This window comes from Pipistrellus hanaki (assembly GCF_964339955.1).
Source record: "Pipistrellus hanaki genome assembly, chromosome: 5".
In the NCBI taxonomy this organism is placed as follows: domain Eukaryota; kingdom Metazoa; phylum Chordata; class Mammalia; order Chiroptera; family Vespertilionidae; genus Pipistrellus; species Pipistrellus hanaki.
The window spans coordinates 90492566-90515799 of NC_140507.1; the positions used below are offsets into that span (position 1 = coordinate 90492566).

General features: G+C 43.9%; 1 protein-coding gene across 2 annotated transcripts; it reads left to right on the forward strand.

Annotated features, from left to right (window-relative positions):
• Nucleotides 1-988: 988 nt before the first annotated feature.
• TRIM58 (tripartite motif containing 58) lies at nucleotides 989-21813 on the forward strand. Of its 2 annotated transcripts, XM_084885180.1 has the most exons (6): nucleotides 997-1733; nucleotides 4580-4675; nucleotides 11784-12014; nucleotides 14409-14431; nucleotides 14522-14622; nucleotides 19276-21813. In XM_084885180.1, the coding sequence occupies exons 1-6, from the start codon at nucleotides 1314-1316 to the stop codon at nucleotides 19863-19865; spliced, it is 1461 nt and encodes a 486-aa protein (XP_084741306.1). In that variant the 5' UTR covers nucleotides 997-1313; the 3' UTR covers nucleotides 19866-21813. The 2 variants fall into 2 exon arrangements, with proteins under 2 accessions (XP_084741305.1, XP_084741306.1); XM_084885179.1 differs by having other exon boundaries at nucleotides 989-1733; nucleotides 14409-14622.
• Nucleotides 21814-23234: the final 1421 nt, after the last annotated feature.

Here is a 23234-nt window from a genome sequence, read left to right on the forward strand (position 1 = left end):
TCTCAAAGAATCCATCCACTTCATTATGTACACACTCTTCCAGCAGATGCCCTCAGACCTTTCAGATTCGGCCTGCTGCCAAAGCTCCAGGCCAAGTGTCACGGGAGCAGTGCCACCGGGACCTGGCTTCTCCCTGGGGCCTTATCTGCCCTCACTCACCCTCATCTGGCCGCACACAGCCTGGCTGGGGCTGGAGTAACAGGTAAATCCTGCGGCCTCCTCTGCAGCTCCTCTGGACTCCGCCCTCTCACTTGCCACCGCCCCCTTCCCACCGGTGGTTTGCACTGGCTCTTCAGGTGCTGGCGCAGGGTTCCACCTGGCCCCCGAGGCTGGTTTCCAGTCCTGGGTTCCAGTCTTGCAGCGCTGGCCAGTTTCCTTGTCCAGGTATCTGGGCTCTTGAGGGCTGGGCCACATGTCTTTTGCTCACCTTGCATCTGTTTGCTGCACACATGCCTACTATCACTTCAAACTCAACACAATGCAAATTACATTGTGTTCAATGGCAGATGTCTACCTTCCAGTGACCTAATGACCTCGCCAAACTCATCCTGGGTCAGGATCGCCCACATACTGTCTGTCACATCACCTTCCTCCTTCCCTGTCTTTCACACACACACACACACACACACACACACACACACACACACACACCGCCCCCTATGTACACAGGACCTTCCAGGAACCTCTTGGCCTCCAGCCTTGTCACCTCTGAGGCCCGCGGCGCAGCAATGCTCACTCCCTGGCCTGCAGGATCCTCTCTGGGCCCCACCAGCTGGTCATTCAGATGCTCTGAATGTCCTGTCATCATCACACATGTCTATTCGGGCATCTATCGCCCCTTCAATTCATGTACTCATTTAAAAAAAAAAAATCATGAGCTGATTAACGGGAGGTAGACCGGTTGGAGTTTGGAAAAAAAAAAGATGTTAAGCAATCATTATGTATGAAAAGGCTAGGAGGCTGCTGGGTGGTGCAGGACCTGGCAGAAGGAAGGCTCTCGGCCCTTCTCCCATTCAGGGGAGGGGGAGCGGGAGCAGAGGAAGGCGCACCGTCAGGGGCTCCGTCAGACGCGCCAGGTGCAGGGAGGCCTGGGTGTGCACTGCCTGGTAGCCAGGCCTGGGCGCTGTGGCTTCTCGCAGGGAGGGGCCCCCGGCCTCCGGAACGCCGTCCTGCAGATAACCGTGCGGTGCCGCGGCCTCCGGCGGGGCCCCTCCCGGGCGCAGCGGGAGGAGAGATAGCGGGCCGCGGGCGGAGGGCCTCCGGGCGCAGCGGGCGCGGACCGGACGGAGCCCGCGCGGCCGGGGGGCGCGGGCATGGCCGCGGGGTCGGCGGGGCAGCGGCTGCGGGAGGAGGCGCGGTGCCCCGTGTGCCTGGACCTCCTGCGGGAGCCGGTGAGCGTGGACTGCGGCCACAGCTTCTGCCTGCGCTGCATCTCCGAGTTCTGCGACCGCGCGGTGGGCGCGCAGGGCGGCGTGTTCGCCTGCCCGCAGTGCCGCGGCCCCTTCCGCCGCGAGGGCTTCCGCCCCAACCGGCAGCTGGCCAGCCTGGTGGACGGCCTGCGGCAGCTGGGCCCCGGCGCCGGCCCCGCCGGCCCGCAGTGCGCGCGGCACGGCCAGGAGCTCGGCCTCTTCTGCGAGGAGGACCAGGCGGCGCTGTGCGCGGCGTGCGCCGCGGGCCCCGAGCACCGCGGCCACCGCGCCGCGCCGCTGCAGGAGGCCGCCCAGCGCCACCAGGTGAGCGGCTCGGGGCGCACCTGCGGGCGGGCGGCGGGCCGGGAAGGGCCCTCGGACCCCGGCAGGCCCGGCGGAAGCGGCCGGGGACCTGCCCGGGGACGTGGCCTGGCGCCAGCACCTGCTCCCGGGACTCGGTGTCTGCCTCCCCGCCTTCCCCGCCCTCCCCGCCTCCCCTGCGCCCCGGGCACTCGGCCCCGCGCCCCATCTCCTTGCCCGCACTACCCCCCTCCCCAACCTCCGCGCGCCCTGGCGCCTCCCTGTGGGTCTCCCCCCCACCCCAGCACGCACTCAGGGTGGGAGGGGGGTCCCCGGGGGTCCCCGCCTTTGCCTCATGTACCCCCTCTGCGACTCTGGGTCTGGGCCCCACAGTTAGAGCCCCGGCGTCCACTTGCCGCTTGGCTCCAGGTGTGCATTTTTATTGGCATAACCCTCCTTTGACACAGTGTTTACCTCGCCTTATCAGCACTGTGACCAGCACAGGCCTGGGGGTCGGGTGCTAGTTCAATAGCGCCTGAGGGGGCTCAGGGCTCTGCGATAGGGACCCAGGAGCTGAGGGCACAAGCAGGTCTTTATTCAGCTCATATTTGGGGACTGAGGCTGTGAGCGCCTTCATGAAGGGGATACTTGCCCCCGCAAAGGGTCATCTGTGAAACTCTAGACATAGAATTCTCCTTCCTGGTGCTCCTCGAAAGTTCCTGGACATATTCCAAACACATTTATTTTTAAAAATATATTTTATTGATTTTTTTTCAGAGAGGAAGGGAGAGGGATAGTTAGAAACATCGGTTAGCTGCCTCCTGCACACCCCCCCACTGGAGATGTGCCCCAAACCAAGGTGCATGCGCTTGACTGGAATCAAACCTGGGACCCTTGCCTTGAGTCTGCAGGCCGATGCTCTATCCACTGAGCCACACCAGTCAGGGCCTGAACACACTCAAATTCCTGACATCTGGAACAGCTACTAGCAAAAGTATTGCTATGTTTATCTGAAATACTATCACGATGAAGTGAATTAAAGTACAAACTTTCTTTGATTTTTAAAACTAAGTTTTAAATCAAGATTAGGGTGTTTATCCCCTCAGCTTCCCTCTGGACTTACCTAGAAATATCTCTCAGAGCTTTCTTTTTGGTTTTGTGTGCCACCTACAAAACTCAGATGCCAGCTATTTCCCAGTCAGACTTTTGCAGAATGTTTCTGCCTTCTTTACACCCAGAAGGCACCGCACAGAGCATGGCTGGTGTGATCTTTCTAGAGGAGTTTTCTATATTTCAGTAGTCTTTCAATTACGTGCCAAATAAAAACCTTCTGAGCATCTTAGCCACTGGTTGGCAAACTCATTAGACAACAGAGACAAATAGCAACAGTACAATGATTGAAATTTCTTTTGAGAGCCACATTTTTTAAACTTAAACTTCTTCTAATGCCACTTCTTCAAAATAGACCCACCCAGGCCGTGGTATTTTGTGGAAGAGCCACACTCAAGGGGCCAAAGAGCCGCATGTGGCTGGCGAGCCACAGATTGCCAGCCACTGTCTCAGCCTCTCAGTCTCAGCTTGTTAGGGCTCAGTGTTCTCTTTCCACAGTTCGCTTCTTCACCAGCCAAGAGGCAGCACCACCAGCCTAGTCCCTGATATCCCAGGGACACCAGGCCGGGGCACCTCCTTGCTTCTGCTCACAACTTCTTCCATCTCTGTGTTTCTGTTCTTCCCTAAAACGAATGCCATTTCGGTCCTGTTAAATCCTTCATGAATCCTAATGCGTTTTACCAGCTTTACTTTATAATTATTATTTTTTTAGAAATAACTGGTGATTAGGACTTATTAATGACTTTGGCATGAGTTTTTGTTTGTTTGTTTTTATTGATTTTTCACAGAGAGGAAGAGAGAGGGATAGAGAGTTAGAAACATCGATGAGAGAGAATCACCAATCAGCTGCCTCTTGCACACCCCCGCTGGGGATGTGCCCACAACCAAGGTACATCCCTTGACCGGAATAGAACTTGGGACCTTTTAGTCCGCAGGCCGATGCTCTATCCACAGAGCCAAACCGGTTTCGGCTGGCATCAGTTTTTATGTTATGAGACTTATTGAATCACTTTGGGTAGAGTTTTAAAATTTGTGTGTAGGTGTATCTTTGTGTGTGTTTACTGTAAATAAAATATGTGTTTACCTCTAGCAGGAGCTAGGGTTAAAAGGAGATTTCGTTTTCATTAAATTTTTTTCACTCCTTGTGAGATTTACAACGTTCTCAATTTATTTTTCATTGGATAAATACCAACTTATATGGTTTCTTGTTGCCTAATAATAACACTTTTCTGATTCCAAAGTAGTAAATAATTTTTGGAAGTTAACATGTACAGATTTAGGAATAACATTATTGCTCAACAGCACTAATAGGTAAGGTTTTTCAATCAATTGAATTTTTTTACTTATACTGCCTAGTTTTTATATATTCTTTAAAGCACATTTTACAAAATTGGTATCACATTACATAAAATATACTTATTTCAATTAACTTTATAATTTTGAGTATTTCTTATTAAGCCCCTTATTTTAATTTTATCCTGTTAATGTAAAATACATTTTTCTTACCTCCTACTTTTAATATTTTGGTTAGTTGTGGTTTTACTATTTCTAATATGCCACAATAACATACTTTTAGATACACCTTTGATTAGATCTCACGTTCACAAACTGTATTTTTATTTCATTTCATTACAATGAGGTTGGACATACTGCTGTACTCACAGGCCTGCTTTAGGTGACCTTTGCAGTGCCTGACACACCTCCTCGGGATGGATCCTGAACGAGGCATCTTAATGGTCTCAGCGTATCTTCCCAAACAGGCAAAGCTCCAGATGGCCCTGGAGTTTGTGCGGAAGGAGATGGAGGAGGCCTCAACACAGGAGGCCAACGTGGGGAAGAAAACGGTCATCTGGAAGGTACGAGAATATTGTGACTTCAGAAGGCTTGCATGTTTGCAGGATACACATTTGGGTCATTAAAGTATTCTTCCCCGCCCCAGCACTTTTGTTACAGCGGCGCCCTTCTTATCTGTAACCACCGCCTGAATCAGACAGCTTTGCCGATCGGCTCTCACTGTATCTCACTGCTGCACCCCGGAGCCTCCAGCAGAGTCCGGCTCTGCCACTGCGAGGGTGAAGATTGCTGGATGGATGAATAGTAAACATTTCATAGCATTGGAGTAGATGAAACACAGCTAGAGGAGATCCATCATATTGTACATACAGCAGGGTCACTGGACATTCAGCCTCCTTTTTTACATTTGAATTTTTTATTGTTGACACTGTTGCAGATGGCTCCCATCCTCCCCTTTGCCCACCTCCCCCCCCCCCAGTGCTTCCCCCCCCTTCCCTTGGCCTTCATCACACTATTGTTTGTGTCCACGGGCTATACGTATATGGTCTGTTCACCTTCTTTATTCAGTTCACCAACCCGCCCCCTGACATTTGTCAGTCTGTTTAATGTATCCATGCTTCCGGTTCTATTTTGTTCTTTAGTTTATTTTGTTCATTAGATTTCACATACTGATATAAGTGAGATCATATGGTATTTGACTTTCTATGATTGGCTTATTTCATTTAGCATAACGCTTTCCAGGTTGAGCCGTGCTTCTTTTTTACAGCTTTTTTTAAAATCCCTTCATCTGCTGATGGGAACTTGGGCTGCTTCCAGATCCTGGCTATTGTAAATAATGCTGCCATGAGCAGAGGCGCATACATTCTTTCTGATGGATGTTTCAGGATTCTTGGGATATTCCCAGAGGTGGGATCACTGGGTCAAATGGCGGTTCCATTTTACTTTTTTCTGTAGTAGCTTTACCAGTCCATACTCCCATCTACAGTGCCCAAGAGTTCCCTTTTCTCCACATCCTCACCAGCACTTGTTGTTTGTTGACATTCTAAAAGGTATGAGGTGATACCTAATTGAAGTTTTTATTTGCATCTCTCTGATGATTAGTGATAGTGAGCATTTTTTTCATATATCTATTTGCCAACTCTATGTCCTCTTTAGAGAAGTTTCTATTCATATCCTTTGCTTATTTTTACTATAAAATTGGATTGTTTGTCTTCCAGTGTTGATTTGCGTAAGTTCTTTATATATTTTGGAGATTAACGCCTTATCAGATGTATCATTGGCAAATATGTTCTCCCATACAGTGGGTTCTCTTTTCATTTTGTTGATGGTTTTTTACTGTGAGGAAGCTTTTTAGTTTTTTGTAGTCTCGTTTGTTTATTTTTCCCCCCGAGTTTTCCTTATTCTCAGAGACACATCAGCAAAATATTGCTGCGAGAAATGTCTGAGATTTTACTGCCTATGTTTTCTACTAGGATCTTATGGTTCATGACTTACATTGAAATCTTTTATCCATTTTGATTTTATTCTGGTGTATGATGTAAGTTAGTGGTCTAGTTCTTTCCCTTCCCTTTCCTCCTCTTTTCTTCCTTGTATACCTGTCCAATTTACCCAACACCACTCATTGAAGAGACTGTCTTTACTCCACTGTATATCCTTACCTCCTTTGTCAAATACTAAATGTGACCATTAAAACATGGGTGTATTTCTGGGGTCTCTGTCCTCTTCCATTGATCTATATGCCTGTTCTTATGCCAGTACCAGGATGTTTCGATTGCAATAGCCTTGTAGCATAGTTTGCAATTTGGTATTGTGATGTCTCCAACTTTCTTCTTCTTTCTCAAGATGATTGCAGCTATTCAGTGTCTTTTGATTCCATATAAATTTTGGAATATTTTTTTATCTTGAAATATGCCATTGATATTTTAATAGGGATTGAGTTGAACTTAGATATTGCTTTGGGTAGTATGTACATTTTAATTATGTTAGTTCTTCCAATCCATCAACATGGTATGTGTATCCACTTATTTGTATCTTGCTTAATTTCTTTCTTCAATGTTCTATCTTTTTCTGAGTACAGGTATTTTATCTCCTCGGTTAAATTTATTCCTAGATACCCTATATTTTTGTGGTTGTTATAATAGTAGATGGGCTTGTTTTCCGAATTGTTGTGTGTCTTTTGTTTTGAGGTGAGTTTCTTATAGATAGCATGTAGTTGGGTCATGCTTTCTTATTCATTCAGCTATCCTGTGTCTTTTGGTTGGGACATTTAATCCATTTACATTTAAGGTTATTATTGATAGTTACTTATTTATTCCCACTTTTATTCTGTATGCCCATGTCCTTCTTGTTCTCTCTATTTCTCCTTCTTACAGTAGTCCCTTTAGCATTTCTTGCAATGCTGGTTTGGTGGTAATGTATTTCTTTAGACTTTTTTGGCTAGGCAGTCTCTTGGCCATCTTTATGTTTGCATTGGAGAAGTGTCTATTGCCATTCTTTCTGAATTGTTTCACCTTCAATTGTGGATGATATAGCCTTGCTGAATAGAGTAGTCTTGGTTTTAGATTCTTGCTCTTCATTACTTTAAATACTTTATGCCGTTCCTTTCTAGCTTGTAATGTTTCAAGAAATCAGCTATAGCCTTATGGGAGCTCTCTAATAGGTAACTGATTTTTCTCTCTCTCTCTCTCTCTCTCTCTCTCTCTCTCTCTCTCTCTCTCTCTCTCTTTTTGTTGCCCTTAAAATTCATTGTCTTTAAAGTTTGCTATTTTAATTATGATGTGTCCTGCTGTGGGTCTCTTTGTGTTCATTTTTATTTGTCTCATTGTGCTTCCTGAACTTATGGGACTTTTTCTTCCTTCAGTTTAGGGAAATTTTCTGTCAGTATTTTATCAAACAGGTTCTCTAGCCAAAACCGGTTTGGCTCAGTGGATAGAACGTCGGTCTGCGGACTAAAAGGTCCCAGGTTAGATTCTGGTCAAGGGCATGTACATTGGTTGCGGGCACATCCCCAGTAGGGGGTGTGCAGGAGGCAGCTGGTCGATGATTCTCCCTCATCGATGTTTCTAGCTATCTATCCCTCTCCCTTCCTCTCTGTGAAAAATCAATAATATATATATATATATATATATATAAACATTTTCTCTAGTCCTTGCTCACTTTCTTCTTTCCCTGATACCCCAATGATGTGGATTTTGCTGCATTTTGTGTTATCCCTCAGTTCCCTTAAACTATCCTTTTGCATTTTAAGTATTTTTTTTTTTTTTACTGTTCTAATTGGGTGATTTTTTTTTTCTACCTTGATTTCTAATTCACTAATTGGATCTTCAAGTTCTTCTAACCTACTGTTAATTCCTTCCAGGCTATTCATTATTTCAGTTATGTCATTCTTTATTTCTGACTCTTTCCTATTCATAGTTTCTATGTCGTTTTTCATGCTGATGTTATTCCCACTAAGTTCCTTGTAGTTCTCACTATGTTGTTTGAACATCCTTATAACCATTACTTTTAACTCTATATCTGATAAAATGCTTGCCTCCATTTAATTTAGCCCTTTTTCTGGGGATTCTTCCTCTTCTTTCATTTGTGACCAGTGACTTTGTTTCCCTACTTAGTGTGTGTTTTTTTGTTTTGTTTTGTTTTGTTTGTATTGGATAAGACTGCTGTACCTCCCTGTCTTGGATGGATGGCCTTCTTTTTGGACACAGTTTGGTAGTCTCCTTGATCTTATGATCTGGGTGCTCGTGGAATGTCCCTTGTGTTGATTATATGGGTCATACAGTCGCATTTGGGTCTCTAAAAAAATTTTAAGTCTTTTTCATTGAAAGAATTACATATGTCCCCTTTATTCACCAAAAAAACCCCTTCTAGCCTCAGGCATTCCACACACTATTGTCTGTGTCCATGGGTTATGCACATATGCATACAAGTTATTTGGTTGATCTTTTCCCATCCACCCTCTCTCCCCCATCTTCCCTCTGAGATTCCACACTCTGTTCCATGCTTCCATGTCTCTGGATCTACTCCATTCATTAGTTTGTTTTGTTAATTAGATTCCACCTATGAATGAAATCATGTGATACTTGTCTTTCTCTGACTGGCTTATTTCACTTAGCATAATACTCTCCAGGTCCTTCCATGCTGTCTCAAAGGGTAAAAGATCTTTTTGTTTTGTTTTGTTTTGTTTTACTGTTGCATAGTATTCCATGGCTTTTTTATCCATTCATCTACTGATGGGCACTTAGGCTGTTTCCAGATTTTAGCTATTGTAAATTGTGCTGCTATGAACATAGGGGTGTATACATTCTTTCTGATTGGTGTTTTGGGTTTCTTAGGATATATTCCTAGCAATGGGATCCTTGAGTCAGATGAAAGTTCCATACTTAATTTTTTGAGGAAATTCCATACTGTTTTTCACAGTGCCCACACCAGTCTGCATTCCCACCAGCAGTCTACTAGGGTTCCCTTTTTCTCACATCCTGGCCAGCACTTGTCATTTGCTGGTTTGTTGATGGTAGACATTCTGACAGGTGTGAAATGATAACTCATTGTCATTTTAATTTACATCTCTCTGATGATCAGTGACTTTGAGCATTTTTTTCACATGTCTCTTGGCCATCTTTATGTTTGCATTGGAGAAGTGTCTATTGCCAAAACCTTTGAGGCGGGGTTCAGGATCTAAAGGAGGGGCTGGTGCACAAATGAAAATGCTTTACAAGAAATATGAATTTAGAAGGCATGGAGGGGTCAGGTGGAGACCTCTCTCTTGAATAGCTTCTGGCTGGTCCACTTTTTACTTTCTTGAATACACATTTACCCTTTAGCAATGCATACAGGCAGATCAAAGGTGAAGTTGGGTTATCAGGTTAGGGAATTGCCTTCAGCCATTGAGCCCACAGCAGGGCAGTATTATGCTGATTTTCAGTCCTGCTAAATATCAACCGTCCATTGGCCTTCCAAAGAGTGTTTTTGCATTAACATGCTAACTACTGTTTGCTTTAGCCTCTGATAGACTATTTAGGTCCTTTGCCAATTTTTTTAAATTGGATTGTTTATTTTGTTAAATTGTAGGACTTCACCATATATTTTGGAGATTACCGTTTATCAGATGTTTCATTGCCAAATATATTCTGCCATATAGTGGGCTTCCTTTTCATTTTGTTGATGGTTTCTTTTGCTGTGCTTTTCATTTTGATGTAGTCCCATTTGTTTGTTTTCTCCTTAGTTTCCTTTGCCCTCGGAGATGTATTCGTAAACATTGTTATGAGAGATGTTTGAGATTTTGCTGTCTATGATTTCTTCTAGGATGGTTTCACGACTTACATTTAAGTCTTTTATCCATTTTGAGTTTATTTTTGTGTATGATATTAAGATGGTGGTCAAGTTTCATTTCTTTGCATGTACCTGTCTAATTTCCCTAACACCATTTATTGAAGAGACTGTCTTGACTCCATTGTATGTTCTTGCCTTCTTTGTCAAATATTAATTGAGCTTAATGGCTTGGGTTGATTTCTGGGATCTCTATTCTGTTCCATTGATCTATCTGCCTGTTCTTGTGCCAGTACCAGGCTGTTTTGCATAGAGTAGCTTTATAGTATAACTTGATATCTGATAATTTGTTATTTTCAATCCTGAACTGACTTCAGACTTACAAAATTAGAAACTCCATATCAAGATCTTGGTTATTCTAAAGTAGAGATGATGCTAAGATTCCTGTTCTAAGCCAAGTAAATTTGCATGATCTTTATTATTGAGAATATATCTAAGTGAACTAAATGCGACAAGCACAGGTTTGATAAGATGGACTGCAAATTCTACAAAACCCTTTTCCTTTCTATAGCTGTAGACATAATTGTAGTACTGAAAATGCTAAATGAGGGGCGGATGCATTGCAGCCAAACCCCTTCTCACCACACCATCCCTCATGCTCCACTCCTCATGGCCTCCAGCATCTGGAGCGAGTGCCTGAGCTGCACTTCCAGATCAGATTATCAAATTCAGAGTTGGTTCATTTAACTAGGTGAGTATTATATGAACCTAGTCATTTACAAAGAGGTAGGTGGAAATAGAGATGGGAAATTGGAGAGAGGGGTTGAGTTCTGCGGGAGCTGAGGAAAACTATTATTAATTTTTTAAAGGTGATAGTTGATGCTCTTTAAGCAAACCAAGATGTGATCATGTTTAAATCTGGGCCAGAGAATGTAAAATGTGGAGAGACTGTGGGAGAATTATTTGCCTGTTGCTCTCAGTTTAGATATGATGCTGCTGTATCAAATATGTTTCTTAGGTCTATTAAGAAATGATGGTGGTGAGATTTGAGTAGAAATCAAAATCCCTGAGGTTAAGTCTGCGGTCAGTGGCCTGAGGACTGTTTAGCTCTTTCTGGATTCTGCAGAGCGCCCTGGCCCCAGGGTTCCAGATGTGGAGCTGAGAAGATAATCCAGGTTCTCTAGTCTGAAGCCTTTCCTTGTTCACAACTATAGACCCTGGTCTCAGATCTCTCTCTCTCTCTCTCTCTCTCTCTCTCTCTCTCTCTCTCTCTCTCTCTCTCTCTCTGTCTCTCTCTCTCTCTCTCTCTCTCTCTCTCTAATTGATTTTTATTATTATTATTATTATTTTTAGGGAGAGCATAGAGAGCTAGAAACATCGATGAGAGAGAACCATCAACCAGCTGCCTCCTGCACAACACCTACTGGGGATGTGCCCGAAACCAATGTACATGCCCTTGACCAGAATCAAACCTGGGACCTTTCAGTCCGCAGACGGACGCTCTACCACTGAGCCAAACCGGTTTCCGCTCTGGTCTCTTTTAATGATCCCGCTGTTTCTGCGCATGGCTCCTTCTAATGATCCCTCTAATAGTAAATTTCAGCTGGTCTGTTAGTGAGTTTCCTCAATAATTTAGTAGCCATTTGATCCTAATACCCATACTCCTCTTTCCCTACATTTTGTATCTATTTGAGAAACTGGAATATAAAAGTGCACTGTCCCCAAGACCAAATCCATGCCTTCCTTAAACTCTCAGCTTGAAAGCCACGTCAAGTCAGGTGTCCTGCGGGTTTTATAACGGGCCAGTGCGTGCCCAGAACGGGGAGCTGCGCCCACACAGGACGCGGCCCCCCAGCCGCTCTGCCCCGGAAGGCAGCAGCAGGTGATGGGGCCCCGCTCCCGCAGGAGAAGGTGGAGACGCAGAGGCAGCGCTTCCGGCTGGAGTTCCAGAAGTACCGCGGCTTCCTGGCGCAGGAGGAGCAGCGGCAGCTGCGGCGGCTGGAGCTGGAGGAGCGCGCCACGCTGCAGCGGCTGCGCGAGGGCCAGCGCGGGCTGGCGCAGCGGGGCCGGGCGCTGCGGGAGCTGGCGCGGGAGCTGGAGGACCGCTGCCGGCTGCCCGCCCTGGACCTGCTGGAGGTGAGTCCGAGGGCTGCGGCGCTCACAGCCCCGGAGAGGGCGCCCTCGAGCTCCCCAGAAGCCTGTGAGAACCAGGGGATCCTCCAGAATCCTATAGAATAGTCCCATGGAAGAGAAAGACCTAAATATTTTTTTTAATTAATTTTATCACTTGTGTAACATTAAACAGAAGGACAGCCTACACTGTTGTTGGCCTAAAACACAATCTTAAAACCTCACAATCTGTCAATGACCATATTGCTGTATTCAGTGATGGCCAGTTCAGAAAGTCCTTGGTAACCTGTCTGGGCATTAGCCAAACATATAAATCCATTTTAAATTGTCCGGATTGGGGTTTTCGAGTTAAAATTTAAGGCCAACAGCCAGCGCAGAGCTTGGTGCAGCTTGCTCAGATGCTGTGTGGTATTATAGACAAAGAGCGGGGAGACGGGCATGTTCACTTTCTCTTCCATGAAAGGTTAATCCTGGGTAATCGGGAAGGCCGTCCTGGATGCATGCGTGTCATCTGACTGAACCACGTGATAGAGGTTCCCAGGCAGACTTCATTCTCTGAGCCCCAGTGACGGACTCAGAGGCTTCTCAACGAAGTGACTCATGTCTTCATGCAAGGATGGCGACTTAGCACAGTGGAGGTCGTTAAATGAGAACTTACAAAGCGTTTATATTTAATTTTATCCATTTTGTCTTTCAAATGTCACTATGTAGAAATTATTGTTTATTGTTATTGTTGCTATACCTATTTCCTTGTGAGCAAACTGAAGGTCAGAAAGGATTTTTTAATTTAAATTTTAAACAGTAGGTAAACACAAGAATGTTATGCCCAGACTTCGTGATCCCCAAGGACCACCAGGGAGCCAAGTCCGATGCAATAAACAAAAGAGCCTTCACCATGCTAGCATGGACCCTTCCCACCAACGCCGGCAGCATGGCGGAAGAGAGCGAATTTCTCCCAGTCCAGGAGTTTTGAGGTCTAAGGATAACTCCGCCCTGTGGGGTGGAGTCGGGAGCTCATCCTCGCCCCGCCCTGCCCTCTCAAAGAACATAAGCATTTTTAAAAAATCCTCACCTGAGGATATTTTTTTTATTGATGTGAGATGGGGGTGGGGGGCGGGTGAGATGCATCGATGTGAGAGAGCTGCTTCCCCTACAGCCCAAGCAGGGATCAAACCCTCAACCTGGATAGGTGCCCTGACTGGGATTGGACCTGCCACCTTTCGGTGTACAGGACAAACCTCAACCACCTGAGCCACACCAGCCAGGTCAGAACTGTAGCATTTTCTTTTTTCTTTTTCTTTTTTCTATATATTTTATTGATTTTTTACAGAGAGGAAGGGAGAAGGATAGAGAGTTAGAAACATCGATGAGAGAGAAACATCGATCAGCTGCCTCCTGCACACCCCCCACTGTGGATGTGCCCACAACCAAGGCACATGCCCTTGACTGGAATCGAACCTGGGACCTTTCAGTCTGCAGGCAGACATTCCATCCACTGAGCCAAACCTGTCAGGGCAGAACTGTAGCATTTTAAATAACATTCATTGTCTTATCATATCTCAAAATACATCTTAAATGTTAAAATGAACATTCATTAACACCGAATAAATGTTAAAATGATTTATAATACAAATCTTAGGAGGATGTATTCAAATAATTTCTTTTTATTTTGATCCTCACCTTTCCCTTTCCCCCCAGTATCAGTAAACTACATCCACTGGCCAAGAACAAGGTCTCCCATAAATATAAACTCTATCATTTCCTACTTATAAAAATTAATCTGATAGGTGAACATTTTTAGAGGGAGAGCAGAAATGTATGCAGTTGACTTATTTAATGATCTACTTGGCGATAAAATGGTGTCTTTATCCACTTAGGGAACCTGTTCACATAAGAATCCATTGAAATGAGGAATTTGGGGTTTTCTTTCAGAGATATTGAGAGTAACATTTTATGTCTGTACCTTTCACTTTCTCAAGCACATTCTGCAGATATATTCAAGTTATTTCTTATTAACTATTTTAATATTGACTTTATTGCAGGTGTTCCCCTTTTCCCACATACATTTGTGGCAGAACGTAACTCTTTATTAAAATATCCAAATGTCAGAGTTACTGATTTGGAAAATAGTTAAATTGGTAGATATCAGAGGAATTAACTTAAACTTTGTATATTCTATTCTCATAGAGGGAAACTGGTTATATTATTTGAAATTTATGAGAAAATTCAACAACAGCCTATTTTTGTTTCTTTTTAATGAGAGAGAGTCATGTCTTTATCTTAGTAATAGTTCATGATTTCCAATAGTTCCTAAAGAGATGTTCATGGCATGTCCCCATTTTGTCAAAAGCTGTTCTGATATCAAACTCACACCTGCTTGTGTTTCTCTTTTATTTCCAGGGGGTGAGAGGAACCTTGAGCCGGTATGTCTACTCTCTGAGGCAAAGCATGGGTTGGGAGGGGCCCAGGAGGTTGGTGGATGTTGAAAACTGTGGGTTCTGTGCTCTTCGCAGAAGTAAGAGTGTTACGCAGCTGGAACCGGAGACCATCCCCCTGGAGCTGAAGACCATGTGTCGAATCCCTGGGATGAGAGAAATGCTGAGGAAGTTCCAAGGTGGGTTGCACCTTAGAGCTGGAGGACAGTGGTGTTTGGGGTCTGGAGCAGTCAGGGACAGTAACAAGCAGAACCCAAAGTTTCATGCTAAAATCAGCACAGGTTTATTTTGAGATCATGTTATTGGTTTTTTACTGGACTAGAGGCCCGGTGCATGAAATTCATACACTGGTAGAGTCCCTAGGCTTGGCCAGTGATTGAGGCTGACCTGTGGGCAACCAGGAGGGTGATCGGGGGACCCCTGCTGGTACCTGCCTTGGCTGGCCTAGAGGCTGCAGGCTGGGGGCAGCTCCTGCATTGATCATCTGCCCTCTGGTGGTCAGTGTGCATCATAGCGACCAGTGTTCCGCCATTCGGTTGATTTGCATATTAGGCTTTTTTATATAGGATTGTGGAGGGTTTGGTTTCACATCATCTCATTCTGGGGCCCTTGCAGACAGGGCCCACCTCCTTCGTATTGCTGGTAGCCATGCGGAGGGCGAGGTTATGGTGAACCAGGCACTGCTCCTGAAGGTACATGTGCTGAGGTGGTGCACGTGGCTTCCCCGATGATGTTATTAATGAAAATGAAAAATGTCAGACTGTAAGGGATGGGAGACACCACCATACCCAGAGGGAAGAGGACAGGGATGTGGGTGAACAGTCTTGATGCCAATATATGCTGCATTTGCTTAGAGTAGTGGGCTCAGTAGCTATGACAGGAGTAACATTAATTCCAATAAATCTGCATGTTCTTGTTTATAAAATGCTAAATCAGTATAATCTGAAGGACTAGATGAAACATATTTGAAAAAAAATACATCAATATAAAAGCATTGCAGAGTATCCTATATAATAAAAGCTTAATATGCTAAGTGTCCTGTTGTCCGGTCATCCATTCAACCAATCAAAGCGTAATATGCTGATAATGTGCTAAGGCTGCTCAACCACTCACTATGATGTGCACTGACCACCAGGGGGCAGACACTCCGACCGGTAGGTTAGCTTGCTGCTGGGGTCCAGCTGATTGGGACTGAGCCAGGTGGGCTGGACACACCCTGGAGCCCTCCTGCAGTCACTCTCCAACTGGCCAACCTCCCACTTCCCTCCCTGGTCCTGATCATGCATCGGTGGGGTCCCTCAGCCTGGCCTGTGCCCTCTTGCAGGACCCCTCAGGTGATATCAGAGAGCCGGTTTTGGCCCAATCCCACTCAACACAGGAGCTGCCCCCTGGTGTTTAGTGTGCTCCCAGCCAGAAACCGTCAGTCGGGCATCCCTGGGGGGTTTCCAGACTGCAAGAGGGGCACAGGCTGGGCTGAGGGACACCCCCTTTCCCCCCCCTCCTCCCCGCCCAGTGCAAGGATTTTGTGCACTGAGCCTCTAGTCAAATAATAATTTTGGCTTATTTTATTATCTGTCAACTTGATGAGTTGCTTAAGTTAGAGAATTAATAAAATAAAAAATATTTAGTTAATTTTTTTTAGGTAAGAATAACTGTGGTGTCATAAATTAGTTGGTTTGGCCTCATTATGTTATTCTTTACAACAGTACAGATTCAATTTTTATTTTTTTTAAATCCTCACCCAAGTGAGGATATTTTTTCCATTGACCTTTAAAAAGTGGAAGGGAGGGGGAGGGAGAGAGAGAGATAAAGGAGAGAGAAAACCATTAACGTGAAAGAGACACATTGATTGGTTGCCTCCTGCTCACACCCTGACTGGGGCTGGGATTGAACCATCAACCATGTAACCGAGGTATGTGCCCTTGAACCCAAGACACATTGATCTGAGGGCTGGCACCCTAACCACTGAGCAAACTGGCCAGGGCCAGATTCAGTTTTTTAATATTTTTTTAAAAAATACAACTTATACCAATAATGTAAATGCATTAGTGGTTTCACTACTTAATGGGAAGCAGCCTTGTCCCATAGTGATTGCTGGGGAGGAGGATGGGGAGAGCTAGAGGAGGGTATAGGGGAGATAAATGGTGATTGACTGAGACTTGACTTGGGCTGGTGAACACACAATATAGTGTCCAGATGCTGTGTCGTAGAATTGTGCACCTGAAGCTTGTATAATTTTGTTAACCATTGTCACCCAATATATTCAATAGAGGGGAAAAAAGACATAGATATTACTGGATCATAGAAAATAGAACATATTATTGAATGAAAAGAGAAGCCTATAAAATATAAAATTAATTCCATTTATGCAAAATATATATACATAAAAATATAATAATGCTTATCTATGAGAGATGGGATTTATTGTGATTTTTACTTTATTATGTACATTTTTAATATTATTTGAAATTTTTATAATAAAAAAAAGCTGTTATGCTCCAAATCCCCCCCCCCCTTAACCCCTTTCCCCTCTTTAGCAGTGAAGGTCAATGATTTAACCTATGTTCTGATAGGCAGATTTATATCAATATATATCAACTGCATAAATTCTTACAATCATTATACTCTCAGAATCCATGTCCTCATATTCCCAATGCTATTTACAGACTACAGTGGTCAATTAATCAGTTCATCAAACATGCCAGCCATTTTTCTAAGCATTGAAATATATCAGTGAACAACAAAAATGCTACAAATCCCAGCTTCATGGTGCTAATATTATGTAAATTTTTCAATATATAGGAAATGTTAGAAGATTATACAGACTATTGAAAACAAGGAGGAAGTAAGGGTGACTAGGAGTTCTGGGGGGTAGGGCGTCTACTTTTGAATTTTGTGATGGAGGAAGGCCTGACCCAGTAGGGAATAACTCAGCTAACATCTGATCTAGACAAGCATTCCAGAGAAGAAGTATGATAGATGTCTTTTAGGACCTGTGAGGAGGCCTATACTGTGATGGCAGAGTCGGGAGGACAGTAATTAGAACACTGATCCAGATGCTTTACCTCTAAGTCATCTAAGGAATCAGTGAACAATGGTACGTGGAGGAATAGCAAGATTGGGTTAATCAGGTGTGAGTATTAATAAAACATCACTATAAGTGACTTAGAGACAAATAAGAATAGCAATCATAGTAGTAATATTTGTTATTGTGATATTAAAAATAAAACTATATTATTATAATGAAATCCACTATTTTTTGTCCTATCTAATAAAAGAGTAATATACAAATTGACCATCACACCAAGATAGAAGATGACCACCCCTATATGATCAAAGATGGCTGCCCCCATGTGGACACAAGATGGCCACCACAAATGGTTGCCATAAGATGGCCTGCAGAGGAGAATAGTTGTGGGAAGTTAGGGATGACTAGGCCAGCAGAGGAATACAGTTGGGGGGACCAGGCCTGCAGGGGAGGGCAGTTGTGGGCAATCAGACCAGCAGGGAGGACAGTTAGGGTGACCAGGCCAGCAGAGGAGGGCAGTTGGGGGAGACCAGGCCAGCAGGGGGGGGGCAGTTTGGGGGGACTGGGCTTGCAGGGGACCAGGCCTGCAGAGGAGGCAGTTGGGAGCCAGCAGTCCTGGACTGTGAGAGGGATCAGGCCTAATAGGCAGTCAGACATCCTTCTAGGGGTCCCAGATTGGAAAGGGTGCAGGCTGGGCTGAGGGACACCCTCACCCCATGCATTAATTTCGTGCACCAGGCCTCTAGTTATTTATAAAAAGAAAGCACTGAATATTTTACATTCTTACTTCTTCACCGAGATTTCATATGTAGATTTATTTATTATGTGTACATGTGAAATTTCACATCAACCTCATTGGGACATCCCAGTGTCAGTATTTGTGTCCTATTGCTGCCCCAGACTTATTAGTAGTTACTTAAAACCACGTGCATTTATTAGCTCAAGACTTCCAGATGGGGTGAGCTGGCTTCTCTGCTTAGGGTTTCACAGGATCAAAATCCAGTTGTTGGCCAGGCTAGGCTTCTGTGGAAGATCTGGGGAAGAATCGCTTCCAACCTTACTTAGGTTCTTAGCATAATGCATTTCCAGGCAGTGTGGGGCTCAGATCCCCATTTCCTTGCTGACTGTCAGTTGGAACCTTTTTCCTCATGGGGTGCCCCCTCCATCTTCAAAGCCAGCAATGGCAGGTCAAATCCAAATACCTCTGCCTTTTTCTGGCAGGAGCCCAGTATCCAGAGAAACCTCTGATTTTTTTTTTTTTTTTTTTAAGGTTGATGTGATTATATTAGAGCCACCCAGATCATCTCCCTCTTGAGTATCACCAGAGTATGAAGGTCACGGGTTCTACCTTGGAATTCCACCTAACAGAGCTTTGAAAGTGGTGGTTTTTATATGAATGACATTTTCTTATAGTTTCTTAGAAGAAATTTTATATAGTAGTCCAAGTAGTTTTTAAATTTTATTTTAAATTCAAAAAGATATTCCAAAGAGCACCCAAGTGCGTTGGGTGTAGAGCAAAGGATGCTGAGTAGTTATGTACTTGTTTTGTTATGAAAACATCAGTGGTCATGTTTTCAATGGGGCAGTCATGAGCCCTGGACTCAGAGTAGCGGTGGAACACACTCAAACGTAGTAAAGAAAATTCTCGGCGACCTGCAAGATGAAATCCTCCCTGTGCGTTCTCTGGCAGTTGTTAGAGAACGAGGAACGGTGTGATTTTTTTTCTTCAATCTGATGGGTTCCTATGTGTTCACCAGCCTTTCCCACTCTTTTCCATTCCATGTCCCACAAACTTTTCCCACAGTTGACGTAAAGCTGGACCCGGCCACAGCGCACCCCAGCCTCCTCTTGACCGCGGACCTGCGCAGCGTGCAGGACGGGGAGCTGTGGAGGGACGTCCCCAACAACCCCGAGCGATTTGACACCTGGCCCTGTGTCCTGGGTTTGCAGAGCTTCTCATCAGGAAGGCATTACTGGGAGATCACGGTGGGAGAAAGAGCAGAGTGGGGGTTAGGAGTCTCCCAAGACACGGTGGCGAGAAAGGGGGAGACGACACCGTCTCCCGAGAACGGGGTGTGGGCCATGTGGCTGCTGAAAGAGAACGAGTACATGGTGCTGGCCTCCCCGTCGGTGCCCCTCCTCCACCTGGAACGGCCTCAGCGCGTAGGGATTTTCTTGGACTATGAAGCAGGTGAAATCTCCTTTTATGACATCACAAACGGGTCTTACATCTACACATTCAGCCACCTGTTCAATGGTGTTCTCCGACCTTACTTCTTCATCTGTGACACAAACCCTCTCGTCCTGCCACCTATGACAGAAGCACCGTCAGGAAATGGCGCATCCAGCAGTCATCCTAACCCTGCTTCTACTGTCGGAGATGACCATCCCTAAAATACACTCCATGTGGAGCAGCTTCCTGGAGCAGAGTGGAGGATATCCAAACGCAAGGCCCGAACAAATGTCCCCATTTTAGGACCACACTTCAGTCATTGCTGCCATGGAAGATTTCCCACAGGGACAAAGACAAAGTATGAACTATCTGCATTTGGAGAGCATTGTGAAACTAAAATATAATAATATTAGAAATGGGATATTCCCATCACTTTTTATCAAGATGACTCCACATGCTTTCTTGATGACCCTTTTAAAATGAATTTTGTATTAAATATATTTACATATTAATTATAATTTCTCATTCATTTCAATTCATATCTTTCATGTACTATTAACAATTAGAAATGGCAGTTCTTTTCGTCAGTTTTTTATTTTTTTATTTTTTCAATTACCGTTGACATATGATGTATTAGTTTCAGGTGTGATTAGACATTATGTAACTTACTGAGTGGTCATCCTGATAAATCTCATACCCATCTGAAATCATAAATAGTTATTAGGATATTGTTGACTATACTAGAGGCCCAGAGCACAAAATTCATGCACAGGGAGGTGGGGGGGGGGGTGTCCCTCAGCCCAGTATGCACCCTCTCGCAATTTGGCACTGCTGGCTCCTAACCACTCGCCTGCCTGCCTGATTGCCCCTAACCACTCTGCTTATCTGCTTGATCACCCCTAACCACCTCTGCCTTGCCCCTGTAATCGCAGCTTCATCAGGAAGGTCATCCAGCTATCTGATCTAATTAGCATATTATGCTTTTATTATTATAGATTCCTTATGCTGTTCTTTACATCCCCATGACTGTTCTATAGCAATGAATTTGTACTTTCCCATCCCCTCACCTTTTTCAGCCATTCCCCTGACCCCCTTCCATCTGGCAACAGTCAAAATGTTCTCTGTATCTATGAGTCTGTTTCTGTTCTGCTTGTTTATTTATTTTGTTCTTTGGATTAAATTATTAATAAATATGTATTTATTGGCATTTTATTATTCATATATTTATCTTTCTCTTTCTTTCTTGTTCTTCTTAAAGAAGATCCTTTAACATTTCATATAATACTGGTTTGGTGGTGATGAACTGCTTTAGCTTTTTCTTATCTGGGAAGCTCTTTATCTGGCCTTCAATTCTAAATAATAGCTTTGCTGGATAGAGTAATGTTGGTGGTAGGTCCTTGCTATTCATCACTTTGAATATTTTATGTCACTTCCTTCTGGCCTGCAAAGTTTCTGTTTAGAAACCAGCTAACAGTCTTTTGGGACCTCCCTTGCTTTTCTCTTGCTGCTTTTAAGTGTTTTCTCTTTGTCTTTAAACTTTTTCATTTTAATTATAATGTGTCTTTGTGTAGGCCTCTTTGAGTTCATCTTGTTTGGGACTCTCTGTGCTTCCTGGACTTGTATGTCTTCAGCAGGTTAGGGAAGTTTTCTGTCATTATTTCTTTTAAATAGATTTTCAACTTCTTTATATTCCACTTAATCCTTAAATCCTGCTCCAACTCAGATCCTTAGTGAGGACTGACTATACAGCTTTTATCCACTCTGGGCCCACCCTCCCAGTGCTCTTCACCAATAATATATTGAAATATATTCCAATAATATATTGGAAAATGACATTTTCCCCAATATATTATTTATCATCTTCCAATGTGCTACATTGTTGTCTTATTTATTTATTAGTTCATTTCTGTTGCTTTTGCCATTTTTTTTTTTTTTTTGGTAGAATGTAAGCACTGTGGGAGGGGTCTTTGTCTGTTGACAGCAATATGTTCAACATCACCTAAGCACCTCAAACACTGGTGCTTACTGAACAAATAAATGATTGTCTTGCTGGTGTTGCAGAAATAAATGATGGAGCTGAAAGTGTTTTGTGGGAAATATAGTATACTTAAGTGATAGTACTGTATTTATAACTAATCATTGGCCAATAAAGTTTAATTCCAAGTGCTACATGAGTAAAATCAATTTTTATGTGTAGAGAAAATCTTAAAAGAAGACCTAGTTTGCAGAGGTGATGGAATCTAGTGATAGACATGGTCCTATGGAACCTCCTGTAGCTTTAATTCCTGTGAAAACACAACTCCTCAAAATCACGCTTTGCCTCATACGCATGACCACATGACACTTCTCTTCTACCTGCTAGAAATTTGGGTAACATTTTAAAAATTCTATTGACAAAAACCTTTTTTTAAAAATTGAGTTGTGCTCCATGTGTCCCTCTTCGTCTGAACTGCACAATAATGCCAACTCCTCTCCCCACAGGGTGCCTTGGGTCTGCTCTCCTTGTCTTCACTTCCTACTATTGTGCATCTCTCTGTTATTATGCACTAGGGGCCTGTTGCAGGAAGATTCCTGCAAGTGGCCTATGCGGCCATGTGCAGCCATCACATGCACCACCACCCACCCCATCTCGCCCCGCCCCATCCACCACCGCTGCCCACCCACCCATGCTTTCTCTCTAGCAGCCGCCTTGCTTTCCCCTTTCCCTCCCGCTTCCTTCTATGCTGTCTTTAGTCTTCACTCCTCCCTCCCTCAGCATTTGAAAATTAACCGTCGTCTTTGTTGGGTTAATTTGCATACTCACTCTGATTGGCTATGGGCGTAGTGAAGGTACGGTCAATTAGCATTTTTCTCCTTTATTAGTGTAGATTGGCCATTTTTTGTAGCCCACATTATTATAAAGAATAAATAAATTAATAAAGAACAATTAAAAAGTCACCCCCTAACAGCAGATTCTAGTTTCTATGTCTGCAGTTTATCAGAAACCAGATGATTTATTTAAATAACTAATTTGATCCTTTACCCACCTTCACCCCACAATGGGGCACTGTTTGGTCAAGTGATTTAACTATATTGCTAATTATTCTAGCATGTGGGAAGGCCCTAAATGATGAAAACTGGGAGGGTGGTGCTATGTGGAGCTGGTGGAAGCAGGAAGTAAAATAGCTTTATTAGACAGTAGAAGGAACTGAGCAAATTTAGAATAGTAATTTAAACTCTTAGATCCCAAAGGGCAGAGAAATTGGGACTCTGGGATTTATTAAATCCATCTGCTCTCCTAGCACCAAACCTATGTTTACATTTCTAGGGAGCAGCTCTTCCATTGTACAAGGAAGAGGGCAGGATGGAGGAGGGCTGCACATGCTACACATCTACAGTTCTACACACTCTCCTGCTTGGAGCAATCTTTCACTCCCTGAGTCTGTGCCTGTATCTACACAAAAGAACCCAAGTAATTATTTTGACATATCCCTTCATCAGTTGACTCAAAAAAAGCATGCTTTTGCCCTGTTATTGCCTGGCTGACTGCTAGGACTCAATTATTATTTATTTATTTATTTATTTACTTTATTATTATTATTTAAATTTTC

Bases quoted from the DNA above. Each gene is read 5' to 3' on its own strand.
- TRIM58 (XM_084885179.1), top strand. From the start codon at position 1,314: ATGGCCGCGGGGTCGGCGGGGCAGCGGCTGCGGGAGGAGGCGCGGTGC. The intron at 1,734-4,579 runs GTGAGCGGCTCG...CTTCCCAAACAG, and splicing joins AGGCCGCCCAGCGCCACCAG to GCAAAGCTCCAGATGGCCCT. The intron at 14,623-19,275 runs GTGGGTTGCACC...CTTTTCCCACAG, and splicing joins AATGCTGAGGAAGTTCCAAG to TTGACGTAAAGCTGGACCCG.